Here is a 19,825-nt window from a genome sequence, read left to right as displayed (position 1 = left end):
GAGGTGCACATTAATAATCCTCCAGGACTGTAACATGCTCATGTTTAACCCAAACAATGTGTCATGTGACTGCAGTTGCTTCACATCCAGGTCAGAACACCTTCTCACCACAAACCAACCGCACCAGAGTTTGTTTGTAACCAGACTGAGACCACCTCTTCAAGAAGGTCTCAGTCTGGTTATTTTGGTGCACACCTGAGTGTGATTGCTGTGTTCACACCTGCCCAAACGAACCGCACTGAGGGGGCAAACGAACTTGAGTTTGACTGAGCCAAACCAAACAGGGCAGGTGTGAAAGCACCCTTAGTCTAGTCATCTAGTGGGCCGGATTGGACCCTTTGATGGGCTGGGTCAGGCCCATGGACCGTATGTTTGACACCCCTGATTTAAACCTTTGAACCCTGAGCAAACTGGTGATTTCTTAAAATATAAAAATTTATTGTTTCTTTGTTTTACATTTTTATTTTTGTCTTTTTGTTGCATAACAGGAACCTGCTGAAAAGCATTTTCAACTGAGTCAGGACAGTTTTAACTGTAACACACAATGTTACTTTTAATTCCTTTCTTTATAAATAAATAAATAAAATAAATGAAATTTAGTCAAAAAATGTCAGAAAATACAAAAAAAGCCACCCACAACTGATGTTCAGTTTACAATCATATATAATAGAGTAAAGCATATTTGAAAAGCTTGAACAAGAGAATATTTTGCATTTTTGCTTGATAAATAATCACCCGGTTGGAAAAAAGGTTATCAATATTCTCATGGATTATCTGATAATATTTATTTTTAGCAAAAAACAGTAACATAAAGCTTTTTCGTCATTAATGACACTAAGCTCCCTTTTAACTGTACCTTGAATTGTTTTTCTTCCTTCCTGCGACTATTATAGGTCAATAAATCTTAATAAAACATTGAAAGAAATCATATTAATGTTACTGTGATCTTAGATATTTAAGGGAGTATTTGTCCTTTAATACAGTGGTTCCCAACTGGTGGATCGTGGTCCAAAAGTGGATTGTGGGTCCATTCAAACATCGCAAGCGTGTCAAGTTTGTAAAAAAACAAAAAAAACCAAGACATTTTATTTTGAAGTACAGTGAATTTCCAGCACAGAGCTTTTATTTTGGAGTGCCATTTCCTGCTGTAGAGTGAATAATTAGCAGACAGGAAGCTAGCTCAACGACACAGCCGAAAGTGAGTATGACACTGATTGTAATGAACTGTGTGGACCTTGAACTCCTTCAGAGAAATCTGGACCAGTTGGAAACCACTGCTTTAATAGAGGCATATTGGGATGTTTTTTAGAGATTGACCTTTGACCTTTAACAGGGTATTTATTATCCACCCGGTCACCAGCAGGGTTAAAGCAGATACTTTTGGACTCCCGACACTCGGCCTCCTTACTTGGTAGTGGTCACTCGCAGCCTTGTCCGTCACGTTAAGAACCCCCAGAGAGCTGGCTCGCTTCATGCTGCACCCAGAGCAGTGACATGCAGGGAGGTGGTGGGGTGAGGGGGGGTCAGAGGTCAGAGGTGAGGGGGGGTGGAGAGTCAGCTGTGAGGATTTTAGCTCAATGGAAATGTTTGTGTTGGTTAATGACATTCATGATATTTTCACACAAAGGTTAGTCTCAAATAAAAGTTCATTTGTCTTTTTAACGTCTTCTCATCCTGTTTGTGAAATTTAAAAAGTTAAATATGAAACTGTGGCACCACTTTCTAATATGAAACCATATTAATGTTTGTTTTTTTTAGCACTTTGGTTCATTAAATAAAACCACAATCATGTGACTGACAGTTTGACTTTTGCAGTTTGTCATTACTTTAATAAATATAGATAATTTTTACTATATTTTGTGGTTGTGTTATTATAAAGTGAAAAACATGTGATCCTTATTGAAGTAACTGATCTTTAAATTATTTATTAAAAATTACCGAAGTAATTTCTTACAGCTCACGAACCCTCTGTAAAATGGTTCTTATTAGAAAGTGGTACCAACATTCTTCTTTTTACTGATCAGCTGTAAACTGATATTTACTCATCAGTGAAGTTCATGCACACGCCAACATTCATGCCTGGAAACAAAAAACTTGAGTTCAGTGAAGTCACACTGCAGACACACGCCCATCCTGACAAGAAATGTGATCCAGCACTAAATCATTACACAATATAATAATAATAATAATAATAATAATAATAATAATAATAATAATAATATGTGATGGAACCAACTGATTTGTTTTCCTCTAAATGTGTAAATACCTAAGTTTCATGGCCGTTCAAAAACAAAATCCACCAAAAGCTTTTTTTCATATTCAAATTCAAGATTAAAAACTGGATTAGAAATATTAAAATCACCTTTTTTCTTTGTAAAAAAATCTGCTGCATGTCACACCCATCTCTCTTTTCTCGCTCCTTATTCATAGATGGTTTAAAAATAATGGATGAAGCTACCATGACATCACCCCCTGGTTTGCGGACTCCCGTTTTGAAGCCTCGAGTTCGGCCATCTTGTTTTTTTTGGAGCCAGAAGTGACCACTTTTGGGTGAGAGGCTGGAGCTGTACCATGTCCCATTTGCCTGGTACGGTCGTTTTGGGGTCTTTACTGCTGCTCTCCCTGCTTTAGGCTTTGCACAAAGGTGTGTGGAAGATGCTTTCTGTGTAAGCCTCGGAAAGGCAGAGGCCCCAGTACAGAGCCATACCGCCAAATATAATACTGCAAATGGAAATAAAGTTTTCTTTGACTAAAGTGGTCCTGATTGATGGAAGGGACTCATTCAGGACGCCCTAAACTGCTCTGGTCTGCCCACAGTTGCTGCTTCCTCTGGTAAGTGCGATGATACCATCAAACGGGAATCTTTCGTGCACATATGAAGTGAAGCAACCAGGCAACATTTTGGTGAATAGTTTGGTGCCAGACTCGCCTGATTTGACTTTAATGTTTAGATATTTAATTATGAAAATACCTCATTAGCATCTCATACTGGCTTCATGCGCTGGGGGGAAGATGTGACTTCCTTTTTAGGGAAAACTCCTGGGAATACATGTGGTGTTGGGATTTCGTATTTCCTGTTTGTCCCAGGTTTATTATTTTATTACTATAACCTATATAAACCTGGGACAAATGTCATGACTTGTTAAAATGGACGTGTCTGCAGTGACTTAACATCACCGATTGCTCATAATGATGATGACGATGATGATGGTGGTAGTGACATCATTATCATCTTCTTCTTCTTTAGGAGCCACGGAGAAGAGCAGCACAGGAAGGAGAATGGAAACCAGTGAGCACACAGATGAGGCATGCAAGTTCAAACATTCAAGTGAACCAATTTATTCATAAATAAAATGTCAACAACAAAAACAGCCATGCAGACAAGTCTGTTTTCCAAAGTAACATTCACAAAGAAAAAAAAAATGAAAATAATAAATCCAGAAAAGTAAAACTGAACTATATTTCAACATGAATTGAAATAAATAGTCCAAAAGCCACAAAATGCAATAAATAGGAGTAACTATTAGTGGTTAAAACAAACAAATAAAAAGGTAAATGAGTTCCACAGGCATAACAAGCATAAGGCATTTCATAAGCAGACATTAGTTTGTGTCTTGTTGCAGATTTTCCTACACGTCGCCCGTCACAGCGTGTGAGTCAAGTTGCATTATTTTCCCATTTCATCAGAACAGTTCTGCACGTGCTGCTCAATGTACAGTCAGAGTTACCTTTGGTTTCTACTGTAATCATGTTCAGGTTCGGTTACTACAAAGAAATATAAAGGCAACTGTGAAGATAAAAAATCAAAAGCTGAAATATTCAAAAAATTAAGTCGTAACAGAGTAAAAAATTGAGATTAAAGGCACAAGATTTTGTAAATAAAGCATATTTTATGAATGCAGCTGTTTTATTTTTGTAAGTTTTTCTTCACTTTCTGATGTTTTTCTTGAGATATTTAAACGCTTTTTGGGGAGTATTATTCATTTTTCTCGAAATATTATCATTGCATTTGACATATTAGAGTGTTTTTCCTCAAATTATTGCAAATTTGTTCTCAAACTATTGTCCTTTTTTAAAAATCTGCATATTGGATGTTTTTATCCTCAAAATATTGCAACTTTTTTTTCTCTCCAAATATTAGACCTTCTTTCTTGAAATATTTTAACTTTTTGTTTGACATATCACAGCTTTTTTCCTCAAAATATTTCAACTTTTTTCTCAAAATATTATGTATTTTTTTGCTCAAAATACCAAGTTTTTCATGACATATTGTGCCTTTTCTTCTAAAAATATAGCATTGTTTTAGCGACATATTGTGCTTTTTTTTTCAAATAATACTGCAGCTTTTTCTTGAAATATTCTTGTAATACTGTGACTTTTTCCTCAAATATTACACCTTCTCTCTTAAAATATTCAGACTTTTTTTTGACATATCACAGCTTTTTTTCCTCAAAATATTACATATTTTTTTCCTGAAAATATTTACATATTTTCTTCCTCAAAATATTATGTTTTTTTTTTTTGCTTGAAATACCACAACTTTTTCTTGACATATTGTGCCCTTTCTTCTAAAAAATTGCATTTTTTTTCCCACAACATATTGCGCATTTTTTTCTCAAAATACTGCAGCTTTTTCTTGAAATATTCTTGTAATACTGTGACTTTTTCCTCAAATATTACATATTTTTTTCCTGAAAATATTTACATATTTTTTTCCTCAAAATATTATGTATTTTTTTGCTTGAAATACCACAACTTTTTTTGACATATTGTGCCCTTTCTTCTAAAAATATTGCATTTTTTTTCCCACGACATATTGCGCATTTTTTTCTCAAAATATTGCAGCTTTTTCTTGAAATATTCTTGTAATACTGCGACTTTTTCCTAAAATATTCCAAATTTTCTCAATATTTGAAAAAGCTATGACATGTTCTCACAAAATTATACTTTTCCTGTCAAAATGTTGTCTTTTATCTTGGAATATTGATCTAACTTTATTCTGAAAGTAGTGCGACCATTTAAAATTTATTTCTACAGTGGCCTTTAAACTCACGGACGACCAAACCATGAAGAAGGAAAGTGTGAAACTGTACAGAGGCAGCGTGTGGACAGAAAAGTGAACCAATGTAATGGGGAAAAAAAGGATAAATGTGCCAGAAAAAGCTCCCGCCATCATCTCATGTGCAAACAGCTTCAGAGTTACTTCACCACCAGCAAAGTCGAGCAAATCCCTTCTTTCATTTTTGGTTAGTACGCCAACCAGCCGAGCGGCAGGCTGGAGGGCCGGCTCGTTCCTCCAGGCCTCCAGTGCATAAAGTGAGAGTCACCTGTCACCTGCGTCAGTCAGGTGTCTGTGGGGATAGTTACCCGGGGTTTTTGGGCTCGCTGTCTCGGGACGAGCCGCCGCCTTTCAGCTTGCGGACCAGTTTCTCGCTGCTGCGACGGATCGACGCTCGCAGTTTACTGAAGGAGCCGCTCCTCTTCAGAGAGCCGGAGCCGTCCTGATGGGAGATGTCACAGCGTTACACTCATTCATACACAGCCCTTTATACAACAGAGTGCACATACACACCCACACAAACAAGGAGTGAGTATTCTGTGTACATTGGCTTCAGACTGATGCACTGTTTGCCCAAATAAGGCCTTCAATAAAAATCCAGCATGTTGCCTGATGCAGATGATAAAATGCAGATGAGTCAAAAAAATTCAGGCCATTCTGCTAGATTCAGTTAAATATGGGTGGCAGTTTTATAAACAGCGACACCAGTCAAACTCCAATACACACACATAAACAGAAGTGCATGATCTCAAAATGCAAATTGTGCGTACACGATGCAGTGATGCAGATGCACACTCATTTGCAAACCTGTAAAGTTACAAACTCAGTGATTTGTGCACTGTGCTTCCATCCTGCACACACATGGTTCACCCACACAGGGGATTAAACTTCTTCTGTTGAGCCTTCATCTACTGGTACATGGAGTCCTACGTGACTTGAGCTATGAGCCTAAAATAACTAAAAACACCTGCATGGTGTTTATATTATTATTTTTGATGTCCCAGCCCCCCTTTTGACCGAAACATCTCTGACAGTCAGAACTGCGTTTTGACGTTTTGTCTGAGCAGACAGGAGGTTTTTAGATATTAAAACTTGACCTCAGACACAATAAAATATTAATAATTTAAACCCCAAACCAGTCAAACAATATGTTTGTGTGTCAGAGTAATGTTAGACTGAGTGAAAGAGTCCAGCAATGAAAGAGGAAGAAGCTGATGTTGAAGCTGAGCATGCTGGGTACTGACACATACTCAATCTATACTTCTATAATCTGATATCATCTTAAAGGCCCTGGCACACCAAGGCGACGATTGGCCTTCAGTCAAAGTTGGGCCATTGGTGAGCATCTGCCACCCTCGGTGGTGCGGGGTGTCCCACACACCTTGTCGGCATTTTCCCCACCGAATCAGTGAGCTGACTCGGCGTTGGCACAGTGGAGATCGTTGATGAAATAAAATCATTCTGACCGACAGTTCAACTCAGTGCATGAAAAGAGAAACGGAAGTGAGGAATGTAAACAAAGAGCTAAGGTCGAGAGGGAGTGACACCAAAACAAAGTTGTTCCATAAGGTCAGATTATTTTTCTTTATCCACTGAGCTCTTTAGCAGAAACGTCTCCTGATGGTTTGTGTTATAGTTCACTGGCGTGTCGTAAATATGCTCTGTTCTTTCAACACTGGATTGTGTTGTTAATGTGCTATCTGGCTAACGACCGTCAAGATGTTCTTCCAGTTTCCCTTTTTGAATGACGATTACAGACAACCGCCATCTGCTGGAGTTATTTCCTCTCATGCAGGCGCAGAACATACATTCTTCTTGGCTGTCGGTTTGGTGTGTTCAGGTGCAACTTTTTGGCTTAGATGGTGATGTGAGATTGGTGTCTCAAGGCCTTTAAAGTACGGTGGTGGAAGAAGCATTTTAATACCAACATGTAAAAGCACCCTGTTAAATGGTTACTTTTTTACCTAAAGTTCAAAAGTCTTAGCAACAAAATACACGTAAAGAACAAAAAGTACAAGTACTCATTTTACAGAATGGCCCATTTCAGAATCTTATATTATTGGATTAGAGTTAGTGATGTTTTAATATGTAAGCATCATTAATGCTGTTAATGTAAGCATCATTAATGCTGGTAAAGGTGGAACCATTTATAAGTACTATATATATATATAGTGTATATATATATACACACACATATATATATATATGTGTGTGTATATATATATATATATATATATATATATATATATGTGTGTATATATGTGTGTATATATATATATATATATATATATATATATATATCTAATAACACATATATCTATCATAACAAATCATCATTTATTCGTTGATTGTGTATTTTAATTAATCTGACTCTGCAAAGTAGCCAAAGTTGTCAAATAAATGTAGTGGAGTAAAAAGTACAAGACTTTACTCTGAAATGTAGTTCAATAGAAGTATAAAGTAGCATAAGATTTAGCTACTCAAGTAAAGTGTCTCAAAATTGTACTTAAGTACAGAACTTGATAGGACTGCGTGATGTGGAGAAACTTTAATATCCTGTATATTTTTGTCCAAATGTCTCAATGTCAATATTGTAATGATAACAGAGCATTTAAAACCAGTAAAAAGTCAACACTTATGATAGTATGATATCCAAAATCTGAGATATCTAGTCCCACATCACGATACTGATATAATATTGATGTATTGCCCAGCCCAAGTACTTGAGTTAATGTATATTCCAGCACTGCTTAAAGACAATATCTATATTTTGGTTTAAAAATGTGCTACAAATATATGTATCTTCTTATTTTAGCATAAATGAATACCAAAAAGAAACACGTTTGAGAACTATCCCTTAAATGTGTTTCTATACTTGTAGCTGTCCGACAAAGCAGCGTGACATTTGTGGGATATTTAAAGTTGAATCGAAACTTGTAATGACAACACTGCTTTTAAGTTACCTCTAACATTTGCTTTTCTTTTAACTCATGGTAAGGATGTATCTGTGATAATCTACTAGGTTGGTGCATGATTAACTGTACATGAAAAACCCTCCAAAAAATATTTGTACATTACAATCTGTATGACACCTTTTGCTCGTTTGCCCGTCCTGGAAGAGGGATTTTTCCCTTATCCGCTGTGAGGGTCCAAAGGACAGAGGGATGTCGTATGCTGTAAAGCCTCTGAGGCAAACTGTGATTTGTGATATTGGGCTTTATAAATAAAATTGAATACTTGTACAACAGAAGCTCAAATGTGAGTTTGTTTCTGGGACCTGTCGGAGGTGTTGAAGAGGTAAACTCAAACGGTGGAAGTGTCATTATGAGCAAAGTCTCTCTAAACAGTATGTAAACTAAACTAAATCTAAAATTTGTTTTAATCAGTTTCTGAGGTCAACAGTGAAAAGCTCGTCTTTTTGAGATTTGTGATGTTGGGCTACATAAATAAAACTGACTTGAGTTTATCTGAATTAACTTTCAGTCTCAAATTAACCAATGTCTGATCTGTAATAAATTAAGATTACCTCGAGGTAAAGAGAGGATGTAATAAATTCTGACATTGACCAACTCTGTGAGCTTCTGGAGGATTATTTTCACTCTTCCTTTGTTGACACCTGATAAACATTTATTCCACTAGTTCATTGAAAACTGTGAAGTTATTGTTTCTGAAGCCAACAAAGACCTGGTGACGCAGAGATCTCCCAGCTCCCAAGGTTAGTTTAAAGTAGTTTCAGTATTGAGAGTGCTGCTGCTGCTGCTGCTGCTGTGAGGTGTTATTAATGTTTAGAGCTCACTCAGTTATGAAGGCGCGCACACACAGAGAAGAGAGGGAACACACAAAGAGGCGACAGGCACAGGTTTCAGGTGAGCAAAGAGTTTAGGTTTTATTAGAAGTTAAGAAAGACAAACTGTAAGATGCACAAACAGGACAGGAAGGACACGCAGAAAGATTATTAGCAAGAAGCCCAGAACAGAGACGAGGAGACCATTTCAATTCCCACGTTTCCAACAAATGCAACATTGCTTGTTTACAGCAAACCCTCTGCACCCCCCCACCACCGCCACCATCACCTCCACCCACCCTGACATCTATATACAGAGATATACAGAGGGTCAACAGGCTGGATGCACCATGTTCAGGCCAAAAGATTCAGTTTTATATCAATCAGACAAACTTTATCTGTTAAGTTTCAACACATCGTGCATGAATCCTGTTCCCTTTAACGTGTCCTCTCGCTGACATCACAACGTTAGCTTGGTCTGACATCATCGCGCACAGATGACACAGAGCACAGAGTGACAGAACTAATGACTAACAGAGCCACAACCGACGGTGCTTCTCGATCATGCTGACGAGTTACGCTGATGTTATTTACAGCATGTTAAGAATCACGATGAGTTTCGAGTCACCACTGATGAAGCCTAGGTGTAAATGCTGATTTAAACTGAATGAAAATGAAACTCCACTCTCACCTCCACGGAAAGAAAGACGGAGAGTTCAAAGCTTTAACTCTGACCATTTCACACCTGGAATGTATCTGATAAAGACTCAGCGTATTTTATGTTTGATCAGTTGGCCATGACAGGATGTAATTAATTTAAGTCGTGTTAATCACTGCCTGATAAGATTCAGCAAAGTCGAAACTTTTCCTTCCTTAGTCTAATAAATTTGTGGTCAAGTGTGTGGATAACTAAAGGACTCAATGTGCATGCAGAAACTATTTTAAAGTATTTTTAACACCCTCTGCTTTGGGTAAAATATTAATTTTCTAACTGGTATTTATTCCTATTTTCTGTTTAATCATGCACATTAATTCGGCCTATTGTTATGATATTATAGACATTTAATCAATAACATAAGGGCTGCAACTAACAATTATTTTGATTATTTAATGTATTACTTTGTTTAAAAATGCCATGATATACTTATACAATAACAGTTATGATTTATCAAAGCCCAAGATGACATATTCAAATTGTCGGTTTTATCTGAGATATTTAATTACCGTCATAAAAGACAAAGAAAAAAAATCCTCACATGTGGTAAACTGGAATCTATTGAGTTTCTGGCATTTTTGCTTGAAGACTGACTGATATGATTCATTGATTATCTGTCAGTCAATCGACTCATTGTTTAAGTTTGACATTTGCACATTTCTCTAACAGCTGAAGCAACTGCAAAGATAGCATTGAAAAAACATCCTCTAAGGCCTGAAATAAACTAATTTTGAAGCTGTACCCGACTCATTATGCCAGTTGGCTCAAATACTTGCTCTAACACCAATATTTGACTATTTGTTCCTTTTTTCTATAAAGAGTTTCAAGGTTCAGAAGCTAACTGTGCAAATGACAAATTGAGATATCAAACAAAAGCCAGAAACTGTATCTTATTAAGTTGCTGTGAGCTGTAAATTCGGCTCCTTTCTTTGTAAGACTACTTTTTGGGTGTTTTGATTTTAGATCGGACAGATGGGAGAAAGACGGGGGACGACATGCAGCAAAGGGCCGCAGGTCAGATGCAAAGAATTGAGCCTATCATGGGGCACGTGCTCTACCCAGGGAGCTCAATTCACCTCTAAATTCATTACTTCTAAGCACAGGGAAGAAGTACGCTGCTCACTGAGGGGTCTCTGACTGACGATTTGAATCTCCGACTTTCAAGGGGCAGCACTACAGTGTAGTGTGCCTATGACATTATGAACATCTATCTTTATACATTATATAAGGGCTGCAACTAGTTTAATTAATGTTCCTTTCTTTTTTCTTTATTAATCAATATATTGTTTTGTCTACAAATGCCACAATATAGTTACACACTTACAGTAATAAATTATCAAAGCTCAAGATGACTTATTCAAATTGTTGGTTTTATCTGAGATATTCAGTTTATAGTCATAAATGACAAAGAAAAACATCACATGTAAGCAGAGCTGCACAACATACCATTTCTTTATTCGTCATCAGGATGTCAACTTGTGAGATTAACACATCATAAAAGACTGAGATGTTGCACTCAGGGATTTTGTGAGTGACTTGAAAGGAGGTATCTTTATTTTTTTATTGGCGCCTTTTGTGTTCAGTTTAATATTAAAATTCTGAACTAACAAATGTTGTGAATAATCTCCTTTTAATGTTTTTAATCCAACGAGCAATTTGTAGTATTTAGCATTTTACTAACAACAGCAGCAGAAAGGCCGAACCGGGTACACTTTAATATCTATTAATTTATATCAAGTGATCACTACTACTTGTCAGAGAAAAACTTTTGGCTTTTGGCATTTTTGCGTTAAAACGGACCGATACGATTCATCAATAATCTTTTGATCGACTATGTTCTAAATGTAACACATCACGCAATGCTGAAGCAGCAGCCAGATTAGCTTTTAAAAAACAGCTGAAAAGGCCTGAAATAAAATAATCTAATAATTTTTCTATCCAAGTTTCTCTAAACTATTTATATGTTGAAACAGAAACAATTTGGTGCTTTTGGGATTTATTTTTGGTTCTCGTCCAATCACATTTTTCAAACCTATTCTTACAGAGTCAAGTTCTGAGACAGCACCAGGTGTTGCTCTGGTCACAACTGTAATGATTAAGGGGGAGTTTGAAAGTTCAGGTCAAAATGGAGAGAGTTATGCTTTAAAGGACAGCTGAGAGGACAAGTGTCAATCCCCACACAATCACCCCCAACAACCTACTAAATGAGTCTACAGCCAATATGAAAGTACAGTTTAAAGACACCGGAGAGTGACAGAAAGAGAGGAAGAAGAGAAGCAGAGGCTACTGTTAAAGGACAGCAGAAACAACATGAGAAGAGTTTAATGTCGCCATAAAGAAACATCACCCCGGCCCTCCGCCACCCACAGCTGATACACACACAATGCTTCAAGACAAGTAGGAAGCAGAAGTTTGGATTTAGACACACAAGCTGTCTCCACATTTCCCCCCCAGAACCCAGCAGAGAGGAGGATTTAAAAGCAACATTATCGCTCTGGCTCGACCCGGCGTGAAGAATCCCCACCAGAACACCCGGAGGTGGTGGAGGAGAGAGAGAGGGGGGGAGTCAGAGCTGAAGAAAACTGCAAAGCTGAAGGGGTTGAGGCGAGGTGAGGTGAGGCGTCCGTCATGCAGAAGACAAGTTTTTTTTAGAACCATTACAAGGCATCTGGAGTTATGCCTGCCGGTCAGACGGAGCAGGGAGAGAGAGAGAAGGAAACAGTGGAAGAGAGAAACAAAAGAAACAGAGATGAGATAAAGTTTGAAAAGGGGCAGTTTAGGGATGGAAACAGAGCAGCAGAGGAAGAGAAGAAGGGAAACAGATTAAAGACACTGACAAGGTTATCAAGCTCTCAGATCAGACACAGTGTCTCTCTACCTGCTTGTGCAACAGCTCCAGAGCTAAAGCATCAGAGCAGTTGTTTTTGAAGGCTGTCCAGTACATGGTAAGTGATGACATGATTCTGACTGATGGACAGTAGAGCTGTGCGATATGAACTATATAAACAATCATTATTAAAGACGCTTATTTCCTTGGATTAATGGTGCTGATGAGACTAGGCTAAAATCTGGCACAGACTGATGTGGTGTATTTTAAATGTTTTAATAATAATAAATAATAACAATATAATAATTAATATTCTATCTATATCTTTTCTATGTCAGTTCCAACCTCCTGAAGTTTCTGCTAAAAACAAACACACCCAGAACTCTAGTATTCTGGCTTCTCTGAGGCCGTCAGCCATTTTCCACGGGCCAGTCCAAATGGCCTCGGGTCTCGCCCACTGACTTGTTAAAAAGCTCCCAAACCCAGAAACACAAAACAAACTGAGAGAGGAACTGACTGGTTTTGAAGGATGGAGGACGAGTTATTATCAGCACTGTCCAGACACCATTCACACCTCCTGCTTTCTGCTTCAGTGACATCTGAGCAAAGGTCTCCGCTGACTGAATGAACCTCAAGGTGTTAATGTGCAGCCATCGAACAGCTTCTGACAGGGTGGAGAAGTAACAGAAACCACCAAAGATATTCCTATAAACTGGTTTACAACAACAGCCACCTGGACAGAAACTAAACTCTCTTCTCATAATTTAAGATCTGACAGCCTCTATTGTCCTTTTCCTTTTCAAATCCAGCTGTTTAAGTGCCTGGCTACTTCTTTAGACACAGATAAATACTATTACCAACATAACAAGGCATCAGACTGTGATTAGTTTTTTCTGTGACTTGCATAAAACTGAAGTCCACGGTGATGTTACTGAGGGAGTTTGCCACCAGGTGGAGCTTTTGCACAGTTTAACGTGGGGGAGAGATACTGTGTCTGTGTATCTGGAACATTTGTTAGCACAGTAGAACCAGGTTAAGTTAGATCACCACAACATAAACCACACAGAGGGGATGCAGGCAGGACATGCATGACAGCAGCCAGATGTCATATCGTACTTTTCATTTTTGATGACTTCATATATTCATACACATTTCTTTCTGTGGGTTGCTTGTGTTACAGGCCACAAAGGAACTAAGTAAGGCCGCAATTAATGATTATATCATCATCAATTAACGTGCCAATTATTTCCCAAATTAACAGACTAACTGTTCGGACTAAAGATGTCAGAAAACATTTTAAAAAGCTAGAAACTGTGTATTTTTGGGCATTTTTGCTCAGAAAAATAATCTAAATGACTGAAAAAAAAGATAAGCTGAATGCCTTAAATGTAAATATAAAGAAAACAGCACATCTGTGATGATTATAATAAACTTATTATAGATTACAGCACGTTGGAGCCTGGTTAAATGTATTTCACGAAAGCCAGCTTGACAATGATCTGCATTTATTGTGTTTCAGATTTATGTTTTCATTAAGTTTATAGTAAGTGTTTTAGTTACCTTACAATGAGCCAATTATATCTAAATACCAAGCAGGCTTTAGCTTGCAGCCTCCCTTAACACCCATTAAAAAACCTCTCCTTCCTCTCTGGCTGCTAACATGCTGACGAAGCAAGCAAGGGAAAGTAAAGATTGAAAACACAATAAATAAATCACACTTGACATGGTCAGGCAGCAGCTCATCACACAGATGCACAGCAGAGATACACACAAACACAGTGGACACGGATCACAAACATCACAGAAAAGAGTACAGTACAGAGCCCATGTTGAGTCAGGTGAACACACTGATGAGTCATGTCGCATCTCAGAGGACTTATTTATAATAAAGTGAGAAGAGAGTGGTTTTCACGCCCGCCTGTGGAGAGAGCTGAAGTGGAAGTGATGGTTTATGTGACAAGGTGAAAGGCAACAATGTGGTCTGACAGCTGCAGGAGAGCAGTGGAGGGTAAAAATACCTCAAATACAATGTTTTTACCCCTCGAATGTAAGTTAATATAATCAGTATTACTAGAAAACTGCAATGTACAGTGACAGTACAATGTACTTATGCTGTTATGCGAATCTATGCCACTTTAATCTGAATTACATACTGTACACAGTGTTCTAACGTCCTGTTATCTGTATTTACATGTTGTTTATTTACATGTCTGTTTCCTGTTCCCATCTACCCCTCTGGTCGTCTTCTTGTGCTGCCATAATTATTCATTTCCCTCCAGGGATCAATAAATTTTCAGCTTCTTGTTGTTATTCTTGTTGAATCTATGGTGACAAATCAGCCGTAAATTAATTCACTGTTGGATGAATGAGGGCAAAACAAAAGCAGCATTAATAAAATGTACTTCCAGCTAAAGCTCTTTCCAGATACGACAGGTTGCTTCCTGATATAAATAGGTCCAGAGATCAGCCGCTGATGTGAGACTGTCTGCAGGAGGCTGTATGCTAATAACTGACAGGACACTGATGTGTCTCACACCAAACCTCCCAGAGCCACAGCCAGCGGTACGGGAGGAGATGCTGATTGGTTGTTCAGGGCGCTATGACTACTGTTGCTATGTGAGCAGCGGCAGCAGCAGAAATAAGCTGGTGAGCAGCCTACAGAGACTTTACATCTACATGTTCTTGCCTCTGCAGTCACCAGAGGCTGGGACAACACTGCAGATACTGTAAATGTACCCGCTCAGTTAGAAATGTGGCTCTGCAGCAGAGGGAGTTAGGTGGGTGTTGTCAACATGTGTAACCAGAGGGGCTTTACTGCTGTGGAGGCAGATTTTTAAGAGTCAGAGTTAGTTGGGGAAGCTCTACAGAAAGAGTTTAGTGGTTTGTTATGATCAAAGCACTATGTGGATGTAAAACACTACGACCAAAGCACAGGAATCTACTGTCAGAGATTTAAGATCCAGCCCAGAGCAGCTTCTTACTTATTAATCTAAGTGAGTGTGACAGTGAGGTACAAGCAATAGCTACTGCAGCAGAGTAATTCTGACAGTCAATCAGCATGATCAGTGTAGCACAGCACAAAATGATCTTTTTACTACTGTTTTTTAAGGTGTGAGATGTTTCTGGTGAGAATAACTGTGATTAACTGAGTCAAGTATCAACCTCAAAGAATCTGTCTGGACAGAAACCACTGAAACCCTGATAAACATTTACATATTTATCATATAATGATGAATACTCATCTATGCATGTTACTAAAATGTTAAAAACATCAACATCTTAATCAACATCTAATACTGTTGTTCTGCTGTTATGTGCCTCTAACCAAGAAAAGAAAAGTTGTCATGTTATAGCCTTGTTATATTTATCTTTCAATAATTTTTTTAACTTGTGTTCCTCCGATGTCAGTACAAAAAATGGTATTTGTCTAGGTATTGTGTCAAGGTAAGAAATTCCAGTATCATGACATTATTTTAGTATCCAGTAGATAAAATAAGGAGGATTTCACCTTTTACGAGTCATTTGTCAAACACAAAGGAGACACTAAATATTAAGGATTAAGAATATTGCAAAACAGATTTTGAAACTAAACTTTTAGGTCTTGTATGAGCTCTTCACTTTACAGTCGAACTTTGACCTTTACCATTCTTTGGCCTGACATACTGAGCTTGACCCCCTTTTATACAGCCTGTTCAAGGTGGTAATGTTGCACAGTTGTTCTGTGCTGAATTTTATGTATAGAGCAAACAAACATGGAACTGGGGGCATCATTGTTCGACGTTAAGCCAGCAGCAGAGGTAGCAACAGAGCCGAATCAACGTCTGTGTAAATTGACACTAGACGCCAATGCTGTTCTGTTACATATAATGTAACATGACCTCTCTGGCTTCCAGAGTGCTGGCACGCTATCTAAAAATCACACACTGGGGCACTATTGGGTTCAGCTTTTAACTTTAGGTACATTAAAGGTGAAATCACACTGTTGGGTTCTCTTTGGTTCAACAGTCAGCGAAAAAGCAAAAAAATTAAACAGGTCTCCTACGCCTCCTTTGGTTTTCTAATTAACACATGAATGTGAATGTTAACCCCTCGAAAAACAGCAGAGAGAACATAGTTACATGCAGTTTACATGTTCTGCAGTTGGAATAAGGATTAATGGAAGAGTGACACCTGCACGCTGAAAACAAACCACAAATTTATTTAAATAGACAACGAAAACAGTTTGGAGAAATGTGTGGTTTGGAGTCAGTGTGCAGGTGTTTCTCTTTTTAATGAAAATATAACATGAGTTTGTGGTTGTTTACTGATCTTTCAGATTGTATTAATACACGTCTACTTTTCTTCTGCATCTTGACAAACTGTCCTGCTGTTGTTTGAAAATATGCCCGTTTTATTGGCATCAACGTCACCAAAACAAAGATAATGAAGTAAAGTTCTTAGACAAAATATTCTGCTACAAACCAACTTGCCGTGACCTCTACCTTATGATGATTCACTACGACTGATAAGTTTCCACATTGTTGCTGGGGGAGCACTGAAATCTTTTTGTACTAGCAGTATATATAAGTCATAAATCTATTTCAACAAAGACTCATGTTTATCAGCTTTGATTTCTTCGCATGTGGCTTCTGTCCAGAAAGAAACAGGCTGTCTATCATACAAACATGTCTGAAGACTCTCAGTAACGTGTCGAGGGCTGTGTACTGTACTTACCCCGTTCCACTCCACGCTCATACTCACTTCCTCGCCACCGTCCGGCCCGCTCTCGTACTTCACCGTGTCAGAGGTCAAGCTCTCGCGGCTTCGCTGCTTCTCGCGGGCCTCTGGCTCGCTCAGGACCTCCGCCACGCGCTGCTTATGCACATTGTCCAGACCCTGATAAACACAGAGACACACATATATGCCAGGCAGCAATAAATGCCAATTCAAATAATCCAATTAAATGCAAAGGCTGAGCACCTCCGCCACCTGCAGCTTCAGCATATTGACACATACACATGGGCGCTGTGCAGCTGACAGGAACAAGTGCCAGTTCATCCAATCCAATTAATATTAAAGCTATAGACTTCTACCACCTGCTGCACTGAACCCGGCCCTGGCACGCACACACCAAAGGGTGAACGGATTGTAACGTAACTGTAAAACTGAGACATCCAAGTGACAGAACAATAAGCAAAACACATATTTGAGCGGAGGCAGACCTCAAGTTTTTATATAAAAAAAAATGCTTATCTGAAAAGAAATTATGTGGGATTTCTCTTCAGGAACAAGTTGGCAAAGTGAAGCAGCCTCTGGCATAATTAAAGCTGGACGATGGTAGTGTTACACCACAGTGCAGACGGATGCAAACACTGTTTCCTTTGAGCCTGTCTGAGGAATTAATTATTCACGAGGGGAAAAACACAAACCGACGGGACAACAAATTGTAGAACGGTGACGCTGTCTGAATCTAAATGTTTGTTCTTTTAACTTCATTAACAGCTTCCTCCTCATGAATTTTGAAAATGTACTGAATCTCTAAAAAGGCATTCTAATTTTGGTTTTTAATGTCAAAATGTACTTATGATAGCTTCCTCTTACAAAGTGCATAAATATTTGTAGAAGCTGCCCACATTTCTACGGCATGATCACATTATCTGCTGCTTAAATTAAATACTATATGTGCACTGTACACAGGTAAATGATGATGCAAAATATTTAGGAAAAAATGACCTGCAATATCTGCTTGTGTGACCAGACACATGTTCTTAGTGTCTCCAAACTTTAACACAACCCTAAATGTCGATTTGATTTAAAAATAGGCAGCATGCAGGTATCTATAATTTGATTACCAGAATCTAATCGCTCTCTCCAGCTGTAACTGTATCTGCACCACAGGAATCCAGTTTAATTTGAGTATCATGTGTTACTTCCCAGCTGAGAGATACTCGACATTAAATCCTGGAAGTAAATTCAGTATAAAAGCTGCGGGGCTCCTCCACGGCCTCTCGCGTCTCATCTCCACAGGAGACCCCATTAGGTCTCATAAGTAACACGCCATCAGAGGCAGTTTAAAAGGCTTCCCAGCATCCACAGTTTATCATCTCATCCCTAATTTTACACTAGACAGAAAATTTTCTGCCTTTTAGTCTGCCATAAATGCCGTGCTGACCCGCTTCCTCTGCCTCTGTCCCTGCAGTTTTAACACTGACAGTGACGTCTTAACTGCAGTGAGGAATCCTGCGTTACTAGTCACACCATCCAGAGACCACACCTGCTTTCTGGAACGCATGGCAGCTTCCTCCAGAGTCTCAGCCGCCTCGAACTTGCCCTGCCGCCTGTAGAGGGCGCCCAGGTTCTTCAGGGTGGTGGTCACTGTGGGGCTGCGAAACAAGGAGGAAGAGTTCATGAATCATTTTGGAGAAAGAGGAGTATTTTCACTTATTTAGAGATGACAATATTTAATATCTAATACTGAACTCAGTTTTTTTGTTCTTCAAATTTGTTTAGATACAGCAGCAAAACAATGTCACATAGAGGCTTCTTCTTTTTAACTCAAATATGTCTTTGTAAAAAAAAAAAAAAAACCAAAAATCCATAGTAAATAACATAACAGAGATCTGACTGTAGCTACAGTCTGAGATCTCAAGACTTAGTTTTGTTGTCTGTTCCTAGAGCACAGACTGAGCTGGGAAAGAAAGCTTTTATGTGCTCTGCTCCTCTCACTTGGAATCACCTTCAAAAAGAGTTGACACAATGTGAACTGGTCTCTGCCTGATTTTAAAGCTCTCATAAGTACAAAAATACAAGGATGATAAAATCAGTTGGTTCTTGTCATTGTGTGAAGGGGCTCTAATATTTCCCTTGAAAAAAAGATTGTTGATCTCAATCATACAAACCTGTTTAAACATGGATTAAATAAAAGCAAATACAAAATAAAAATAAATAAATTTGATTCTTTATTAAGATCTGATCCCAGACCAGCAGGATGGAGTGTTTTTGTCAGTAGTAATTTGTTTGTAGAGGGTTCCTAGTGAAGAGGTGTTACATTTAAGACTCTTTTAATGCCACTCGCAATGAAATGTAAGACCAATTTTACAATCACTAAAATACAAGAAATAAAAAAACAGAAAACAACATCTATTACTTCAGGTTAGGGACAATTTAGCCTAATGTTTATTGTAACATAACGTGACTTTTTGGGAAAATACCCAGTTGTTGGCGAGTTTTCAATGCCTTTCAATTTCAATGCCTTTTAACACTTTTTAAGGACCTGCAGGAACCCTGTTGTCCTGGGCAAACCACAATAATTTCAAAGCGTAATACATCACATTGGGTCAGTCTGAGTGGTCAAAAGATGAAAGGACCCAGATAAAACAATTTTTATATCAAATTTCTGAATGATTTCACCTCTTCAGGCCTCTAAAAACAATGTCAAGGAAAAGGTCATGTTTTGGTTCA

At 38.3% G+C, this 19,825-nt stretch overlaps 1 protein-coding gene across 5 annotated transcripts in view; it reads right to left on the bottom strand.

The window, feature by feature from the left end:
- Positions 1 to 19,825, bottom strand: part of klc1a (kinesin light chain 1a) — a 61,734-nt gene that overhangs the window by 7,924 nt on the left and 33,985 nt on the right. The window contains exons 12-15 of one of the 5 annotated variants that reach the window (XM_049596709.1): positions 18,639 to 18,747; positions 17,126 to 17,260; positions 5,368 to 5,501; positions 1,409 to 1,475 (exon numbers count right to left, since the gene is read on the bottom strand). In XM_049596709.1, the coding sequence (XP_049452666.1) occupies positions 1,409 to 1,475; positions 5,368 to 5,501; positions 17,126 to 17,260; positions 18,639 to 18,747 (445 nt within the window). Of the gene's footprint in view, positions 1 to 1,408; positions 1,476 to 5,367; positions 5,502 to 8,919; positions 12,239 to 17,098; positions 17,261 to 18,638; positions 18,748 to 19,825 lie in introns of those variants that run through there. The other 4 variants (XM_049596708.1, XM_049596711.1, XM_049596710.1 and 1 more) reach the window with 4 other exon arrangements.

The sequence above is a fragment of the Epinephelus fuscoguttatus genome, linkage group LG14 (genome assembly GCF_011397635.1).
Source record: "Epinephelus fuscoguttatus linkage group LG14, E.fuscoguttatus.final_Chr_v1".
Classification (NCBI taxonomy): domain Eukaryota; kingdom Metazoa; phylum Chordata; class Actinopteri; order Perciformes; family Serranidae; genus Epinephelus; species Epinephelus fuscoguttatus.
This window is presented reverse-complemented; position numbering and strand designations above follow the sequence as displayed.